Source organism: Silurus meridionalis, chromosome 19 (assembly GCF_014805685.1).
Source record: "Silurus meridionalis isolate SWU-2019-XX chromosome 19, ASM1480568v1, whole genome shotgun sequence".
Classification (NCBI taxonomy): domain Eukaryota; kingdom Metazoa; phylum Chordata; class Actinopteri; order Siluriformes; family Siluridae; genus Silurus; species Silurus meridionalis.
In genome coordinates this window covers 5,640,669-5,649,532 of record NC_060902.1, presented here as the reverse complement: position 1 = coordinate 5,649,532, position 8,864 = coordinate 5,640,669, and the positions used below count along the sequence as shown (strand labels likewise).

General features: G+C 37.2%; 1 protein-coding gene across 3 annotated transcripts; it reads left to right on the top strand.

Annotated features, from left to right (window-relative positions):
• The first annotated feature begins 457 nt into the window (after positions 1-457).
• Positions 458-8,262, top strand: lsm3 (LSM3 homolog, U6 small nuclear RNA and mRNA degradation associated). 3 transcript variants are annotated; one of them, XM_046874573.1, is made up of 5 exons: positions 458-555; positions 759-865; positions 2,804-2,914; positions 3,355-3,450; positions 7,939-8,262. In XM_046874573.1, the coding sequence occupies exons 2-5, from the start codon at positions 845-847 to the stop codon at positions 8,017-8,019; spliced, it is 309 nt and encodes a 102-aa protein (XP_046730529.1). In that variant the 5' UTR covers positions 458-555; positions 759-844; the 3' UTR covers positions 8,020-8,262. The 3 variants fall into 3 exon arrangements, with proteins under 3 accessions (XP_046730529.1, XP_046730528.1, XP_046730527.1); XM_046874572.1 differs by lacking the exon at positions 7,939-8,262 and adding an exon at positions 3,625-3,669 and having other exon boundaries at positions 460-555; XM_046874571.1 differs by lacking the exons at positions 759-865; positions 7,939-8,262 and adding an exon at positions 3,625-3,669 and having other exon boundaries at positions 517-555.
• Positions 8,263-8,864: the final 602 nt, after the last annotated feature.

Here is an 8,864-nt window from a genome sequence, read left to right as displayed (position 1 = left end):
AAAAACTCATTAATATCACGAGAATCTTACCACTTCCTATTATCCTTCATCGTTTCTTGGTCTAGCTTTTTCTTTTCTGAACATCGACTGAAACCTCGTGTAACAGGCACTTCTTGTGTTTGCCATTTTACGATAAATCGCTTTTTGTATACCTCAACTGTAGGTTGTTTTAGATAAAAGCATCAGCTAAATGAATAAATGTAAACAATTAAAATTGAGTTTTGGCAATTCATGTCATTTACATTAAGCCAGTGTTTGTGGTTTGGGACTTCAGATCGTTTTGTGTGTAACACACAAAAAGTATACACACAGTAAAGATGCTTGTGTATTGATGTGTTTTCAGGGGAATTATCAGACAGCAGAAAAGACAAGCAGCAATCACATTTCCTTTTTTATTTGGTGAACAATTCAGCTCTAATTAGTCTAATAAGTGTTAATTACATGCAGGTGCATTCAATCCTACATCTCACGTGTTCAATTTAGAAAGAAACAAGAAAGAAATTAAGACTGAATATAAACCCGGAAGTGTTTATGGCATCTGTTGTATACGCACAGGTTTGTCTTTATATGCAGAATATTAGTTTAAATATATATTTATATTTTATTAGCATGTTTGATTACATTTCTTTCCCCAGAACAACATTCAATTGAATATATGGTTACATTAAATACAAATATACATGTAGCTAAAATATATGTATTTATATTGTTTCAAAATGAATACATATTTATGAATAATTATGATTAAATTAAACTAGATTTCCATGATCACGCGGACATCTCGCGAGATTTTGAATGCACCCAAATAGTTCGCGTTGCATTCTGGGTACTGTGGCTTAAACAAATGGCGGACGAGGTGGAGCAGGTTTGTATTCGATTTTTTTTTATGTAATTTCTGCATCGGTTTAAAAAATAAAGCATACGTTATCAAGCGTTAATCTATTAATCTTTATTTTCTTTGTGATCTATACGCTTCAGAAAACAGCGAAATGATTACGTAGAAAGGTTCAGTGTTAGCAGGATGAATTAATCTGTAGAACCCGCGTTGTGCTTTTTCCACATGTATTCTTGAAAGTCCCGCCTACTTGTTTTGGATTGGCTGGTGTTTTATTAAGGCAGAGTTTCGATTGGTTGAAAAGTCACATGCCGAGCCAGTCTTATAATTGACAGGTTTATTAGCCGATCATAGTGAAGGAGGTTGGGTTTAGCGGAATACAGGTGGGAAAGGATTTTTTTTTTTTAGTTAGGTTGTTAGACATGGGCTTCATTCAAGTTGTAAATATATGAGCGAAGTCTGGTTAAATCGTAAAGTGCAAATACAATTGGAGTTCATGTAAAATTTTAGTTACCAAGATAAATGTCGACTGCTAAATCAACTCTACGCTGCATAGGGGATGAAGTAGTGTGTACAGGATTGTAGTAGAGTGCATAAGTTTGCGCACCCTTAGGACCTATTTGTTTCAGAAACACCTGATCTAGCATTAATAATTAAAATGAGCCGAAAAGAGCCTAATGACGTGAATGTCTACTTTTCTGTGTTTATAACTGTCCCCACTGTCCTTATGCCCCCCATTAATACTCTATTTTAATTTGATCTAATGGTAAACCCTGTTCACTCTTACATCCATCCTTCTCTGTTCAAATCCTTGCAAAATCTTCCAAAAAAACTAACTGTTAAATCTTTGCTTGGCCACTTTAATTTTTATTATTTTTTGTCTGTTCTGTATATATCCAGTTCCCATTTAGAGACCAGTGGTGGGAAAGTCGGATCATTTTACTGACTTGGTTCTTTATCTTTTCATGCAAGTGATTGAACCTTTTTTTTTTCTTTCTTTCTCCAATTATTTAGTTTATTTTTTCCTTTAATCAGAAAAAAATAATGTTATATTTTCAATAAGCAGATCCCCCAACACGTGTACATGCACAAAGTTCGACCATAGCTCCAATAATTTATATATGTGTGTATATATAACTGCATAGCGTCTATGGGATTCACATGACAAAAGAAGAAACGACTCGGACTAGAAGAGTCGAGAGGTAAACGGTAAATGAAGATTTTGCTATGCTTTGCTCATGCGCTTCGTGTAGAAAATCAACTATTCTCTTTTTGAGACTACTCATCTTCTAAGTTACATTTAAAGACTTGTTCTAAATGAACTAATGGGTAATGACCGGCCAACACTACCTGAGACTGAGCCAGTTTAACTTGAGTCACCTTTGAGTTTACTGGGTGTGAATCAGAGCAAAATTGATGTGATTCTGGTTAGCTTTCAGTTTTATTTTTGTTTTATTTCAAATGGCACTTAATGCACATATGACACATGAAAAGCCAAAAAGGAAACCGCTGAGGAACATGTGGAGCTGAACTGTTTTAGTGTCTGTGAACAAAAATCACAAAAAAAAATCACCTGTGCATGGAGACTGTGGTAAATAAAGGAATGTGTAACTGTATGAAATCAGTGTTAAAACCAAATGTTTTGCCTTTAAATTAGACTGTTGTTTAGGGATGTGCTGGAAAAATACTGTTATATTTCAAACGGTGCAATATCATAATTTTGCTGAATTCGGTATTTCATACGCTGCTGTTCCAAAATGGATATGCACATATGCTAATTGTTACTTGTGTCGTCGTCTCCTCCTCCCCCAACTACAAAATGTAATGTTCCAGTTTTATTACAGTTTGATACAACAGTATGAAAATATGAATCTGTTGTTAATATTTATTATACTTTTTTTTTTTTTTTTTTTTTGTTTGAATACTGTTATTGTAATATTACTGATTTTGTTTAAATTTCTTATTCAGCAACAGACCACAAACACGGTCGAGGAACCCCTAGATCTCATTCGGTTAAGTCTGGACGAGCGAATCTATGTAAAGATGCGGAACGACAGGGAGCTTCGTGGAAGGCTACACGTAAGTTGAAAAAATTGCCTTTCTATGGCCGTATTACTGTAGTGCATTGTGGTACTGCGTTACAGAAAGATGGGGTTTATTAAAAAAAATAATTACAAATTAAAAAATTCTGTGGACAAAAGTTCCACTGTGGACAAGATTGTCACATTGAGATGTTTTTGTGTAATTTTTACCACAGAAGATTGCAGTACTGTTGTAAACTGTGATTAACTGTCACCTACTTAAAAACATTGCACCAAATGAAACCATTTCCAGCCAGAACCTGAATGAAAAAGGAAGTCAAGAAAAATTATCATTTGGAAAGTTTTAATCCAAACAAACAAACAAAAAAATTTCTTTGCCTCAGCAACATTGAGTTTTTTTTTTAATAATCCGTGTACTGATTGTTCGATTTGAAATGTTACTAAGTTTTAGCTCTCACTTTTGGAAATCTGCTTTAGGCTTACGACCAACATCTGAACATGATCCTTGGCGATGTGGAAGAGACGGTGACAACGGTGGAGATTGATGAGGAGACGTATGAAGAAATTTACAAGGTGAGCAGTTTATGTCGAGTTCGCCTGTAATAAGAATTCAGGGAGACTAAGTTCCTGTTAACAAGCAACTTCTACAATGAAGTTATTAAGATTCCAGTAGGTTTAGTTAAACAGTGTTTCACTGGTCATTTCTTGGAATTGTGTCCTCAGTGTAACACTTTTTTTCGCCAAAAGAAACCCTGCAGGCTTCTAAAATGCTGGTAATTAAACAACAGTTCTGCCTGTATCACCAATGCAGTTCCTGCCACTGGGTATGCAATTCATGCGTCGGAAGTCCACACCACTTTTGAATGTGTATTCTGTTCCTCTGTACAGCATTTTATCAAAATAAACTCTTTAGTCATATTCAAAGTGAGGAACATCCAAATTTTCCCCAAGTGTTGACCTTTTGAGATGTTTTTGTGTAATTTTACCACAGAAGATTGCAGTACTGTTGTAAACTGTGATTAACTGTCACCTATTTAAAAACATTGCACCAAATGAAACCATTTCCAGCCAGAACCTGAATGAAAAAGGAAGTCAAGAAAAATTATCATTTGGAAAGTTTTAATCCAAATAAACAAACAAAAAAATTTCTTTGCCTCAGCAACATTGAGTTTTTTTTTTTTAATAATCCGTGTACTGATTGTTCGATTTGAAATGTTACTAAGTTTTAGCTCTCACTTTTGGAAATCTGCTTTAGGCTTACGACCAACATCTGAACATGATCCTTGGCGATGTGGAAGAGACGGTGACAACGGTGGAGATTGATGAGGAGACGTATGAAGAAATTTACAAGGTGAGCAGTTTATGTCGAGTTCGCCTGTAATAAGAATTCAGGGAGACTAAGTTCCTGTTAACAAGCAACTTCTACAATGAAGTTATTAAGATTCCAGTAGGTTTAGTTAAACAGTGTTTCACTGGTCATTTCTTGGAATTGTGTCCTCAGTGTAACACTTTTTTTTTCGCCAAAAGAAACCCTGCAGGCTTCTAAAATGCTGGTAATTAAACAACAGTTCTGCCTGTATCACCAATGCAGTTCCTGCCACTGGGTATGCAATTCATGCGTCGGGAAGTCCACACCACTTTTTGAATGTGTATTCTGTTCCTCTGTACAGCATTTTATCAAAATAAACTCTTTAGTCATATTCAAAGTGAGGAACATCCAAATTTTCCCCCAGTACGCTTAGATAAACAGTGTTGACCTTTTGAGATGTTTTGGAGTGATTTTAGACATATCCTACAAGCAAATCAGTGCATTTTGTGTAATGAATCCATGTTCCATTTGAGAACCTTTGACTAAAATTAGATAAATAGGTGATTCACACAATACTCATGGTCAGACTACTGTAACTCATTGTACATTATTCTCTCTCAACCCGCATCATTCCACCTACAGTTTTTCAAAATTTGACAGCCAGGCTTTCCACAGGGTCCCGGTACAGAATCGATTTACCCCATTATTAGTGTCTTTTACCTCAACTTCCCGATTCTACATGTCAGTATCAGTGTCAGTGTCAGTCACCTCTGGAGGCCGCTCTCATAATGACAGTGGACCTGAAGCTGAAAAACTCTCGGTATGGATTTTTGCCGATGGCAGATAGTTCCAGCAATCAAGTTATTGGTGAAATCCACTATTAGTCCACCTCTAGTTTTGTATTCGCTAAATAAATAGAAGAATCTGAAAAAAAGAATTGCATCTATAAGTGTTGTGCCACTTTTTGGCAATCATTCCTGTGTGGCAAGCTGCAGAGGACCTGCACATCAGATATGATGTCGCTATTATTGTGTAATAAATTAATACTACTCCACCAATTTAAATGGCAAGACGTATGCTAGGAGTGATGATACTTTGTACAAAATCACTGGGACATTTTACTGCTCATCACGCCACACGTCTGTATTCACAATGTGAAATTCCAATACTTGCAGAAGTTTAATACACTGACGTCATCACTATACTTCCGAAAAGCTGTCAGACATTTAGTGTGTGTGTGTGTGTGTGTGTGTGTGTGTAGCATTCTATCCAGCAGTGGGAGCGCTCTGCTGATGGAGTGATAATAAGAAATGTGCCCTATTTTAATTACTTTTTGTTTAAACTGTTGTATAAAAGGAGAATTGCAGTCATTCTGTTGTACTGAATACTTAATCAGTTTATGCCTACTTTTAGTCGGGCATTTTGGTGTGCTGTAAGACTCCTGACAAATAAGCTGTCTAGAACAAAATAAAACCCACTACAAACAGTAGCTCTTTATTATCCATTTTGCATATCTATAGACCTTTTTAACTACAGTTATTGACTACATGTTCAGAAATCATTCGTCATGAACAAATTCAGTGTGATACTGTTGATTACTGTTTTATACATGCACATCCTCTGTCAGGCAAGTGCACATGTTTAATTTCAGCCTTAATGTTCCTGCAGTCATTCTGTTGTACTGAATACTTAATCAGTTTATGCCTACTTTTAGTCGGGCATTTTGGTGTGCTGTAAGACTCCTGACAAATAAGCTGTCTAGAACAAAATAAAACCCACTACGAACAGTAGCTCTTTATTATCCACATTGCATATCTATATAGACCTTTTTTAACTACAGTTATTGACTACATGTTCAGAAATCATTCGTCATGAACAAATTCAGTGTGATACTGTTGATTACTGTTTTATACATGCACATCCTCTGTCAGGCAAGTGCACATGTTTAATTTCAGCCTTAATGTTCCTGCAGTCGAAGAGGAACATTCCCATGCTGTTCGTCCGTGGAGATGGAGTGGTGCTAGTGGCTCCGCCGCTGAGAGTCGGCTAAGCTCCAAATAAAAGACGCGTTGGACTGTAATATGATTATAATCATTGGCTGTTTTTTTTTTGTTCGTTTAACCACAGATTTGTAAAGTTTTTGATATTTTTTGTTGAAAAAAGTCACAGAAGGTAATGTTTCATGGTTGTTAGATTGTCTCTTTCAGTTGGCCACTTGAAGCGATTATGGATCTTCCTGCATACATGCTTTATATTCACAATAAACCATTGACTTCTTTCAGTAATAACTTCTGATGTGCAGCAATTTTTTCATTTATGGTATGTACTGTTGTAATTAGGCTGGTAATTGTGCATCATGCAGTTAGTCTTAGTCTTCTTTCAGCTTCTCCTATTAGGGGTCGCCACAGCGGATCATCCGTCTCCATACACCTCTGTCCTCTACATCTGCCTCTTTCAAACCAACTATCTGCATGTCTTCCTTCATCACATACATAAAACTCCTCCTTGGCCTTCCCCCTTCCTGGTGGCTCCATCCTCAGCATTCTTCTACCTATATACCCCATGTTCCTCCTCTTCACATCCAAACCATTTCAATCAGGCCTCTCTCACTTTTTCCTAAATGCGCATACCCTCTAATAAACTCGTTTTTAATCTTGTCCATTGTCTTCACTCCCAATTAAAATCTCAGCATCTTCAGCTCTGCTACCTTTAGCTCCACCTCCTGTCTTTTACTCAATGCCACTGTCTCTAAACCATTCAACATCGCAGGTCTCACCACAGTCTTATAAACATTCCCTTTCACTCTCACAGATACTCTTTTATCACAAATCACTCCTGCTATCACTCTTCTCCATGGAGCCACCAGGAAGGAGGAAAGAGGAAGACCAAGGAGGAGGTTTATGCATGTGATGAGGGAAGACATGCAGTTAGTTGGGTTGAAAGAGGCAGATGTAGAGGACAGTGGGTATGGAGACGGATGATCCGCTGTGGCGACCCCTAATGGGGGAAGCTGAAAGAAGATATCCTACAAGCAAATCGGTGCATTTTGTGTAATGAATCCATATTCCATTTGAGATCTCTGACTAAAATTAGATAAAAAATAGGTGATTCACACACTACTCATGGTCAGACTACTGTAACTCATTGTACATTATTCTCTCTCAAACCGCATCATTCCACCTACAGTTTTTCAAAATTTTACTGCTCATCATGCCACACGTCTGTATTCACAATGTGAAATTCCAATACTTGCAGAAGTTTAATACACTGACGTCATCACTATACTTCTGAAAAGCTGTCAGACATTTATTGTGTTTGTGTGTGTGTGTGTGTGTGTTGTGTAGCATTCTATCCAGCAGTGGGAGCGCTCTGCTGATGGAGTGATAATAAGAAATGTGCCCTATTTTAATTACTTTTTGTTTAAACTGTTGTATAAAAGGAGAATTGCAGTCATTCTGTTGTACTGAATACTTAATCAGTTTATGCCTACTTTTAGTCGGGCATTTTGGTGTGCTGTAAGACTCCTGACAAATAAGCTGTCTAGAACAAAATAAAACCCACTACAAACAGTAGCTCTTTATTATCCATTTTGCATATCTATAGACCTTTTTTAACTACAGTTATTGACTACATGTTCAGAAATCATTCGTCATGAACAAATTCAGTGTGATACTGTTGATTACTGTTTTATACATGCACATCCTCTGTCAGGCAAGTGCACATGTTTAATTTCAGCCTTAATGTTCCTGCAGTCGACGAAGAGGAACATTCCCATGCTGTTCGTCCGTGGAGATGGAGTGGTGCTAGTGGCTCCGCCGCTGAGAGTCGGCTAAGCTCCAAATGAAAGACGCGTTGGACTGTAATATGATTATAATCATTGGCTTTTTTTTTTTTTTTTTGTTCGTTTAACCACAGATTTGTAAAGTTTTTGATATTTTTTGTTGAAAAAAGTCACAGAAGGTAATGTTTCATGGTTGTTAGATTGTCTCTTTCAGTTGGCCACTTGAAGCGATTATGGATCTTCCTGCATACATGCTTTATATTCACAATAAACCATTGACTTCTTTCAGTAATAACTTCTGATGTGCAGCAATTTTTTCATTTATGGTATGTACTGTTGTAATTAGGCTGGTAATTGTGCATCATGCAGTTAGTCTTAGTCTTCTTTCAGCTTCTCCCATTAGGGGTCGCCACAGCGGATCATCCGTCTCCATACACCTCTGTCCTCTACATCTGCCTCTTTCAAACCAACTATCTGCATGTCTTCCTTCATCACATCCATAAAACTCCTCCTTGGCCTTCCCCCTTCCTGGTGGCTCCATCCTCAGCATTCTTCTACCTATATACCCCATGTTCCTCCTCTTCACATCCAAACCATTTCAATCAGGCCTCTCTCACTTTTTCCTAAATGCGCATACCCTCTAATAAACTCGTTTTTAATCTTGTCCATTGTCTTCACTCCCAATTAAAATCTCAGCATCTTCAGCTCTGCTACCTTTAGCTCCACCTCCTGTATTTTACTCAATGCCACTGTCTCTAAACCATTCAACATCGCAGGTCTCACCACAGTCTTATAAACATTCCCTTTCACTCTCACAGATACTCTTTTATCACAAATCACTCCTGCTATCACTTTTCTCCACCCTGCCTGCACTCTTTTCTTTTTTTCTAACACACT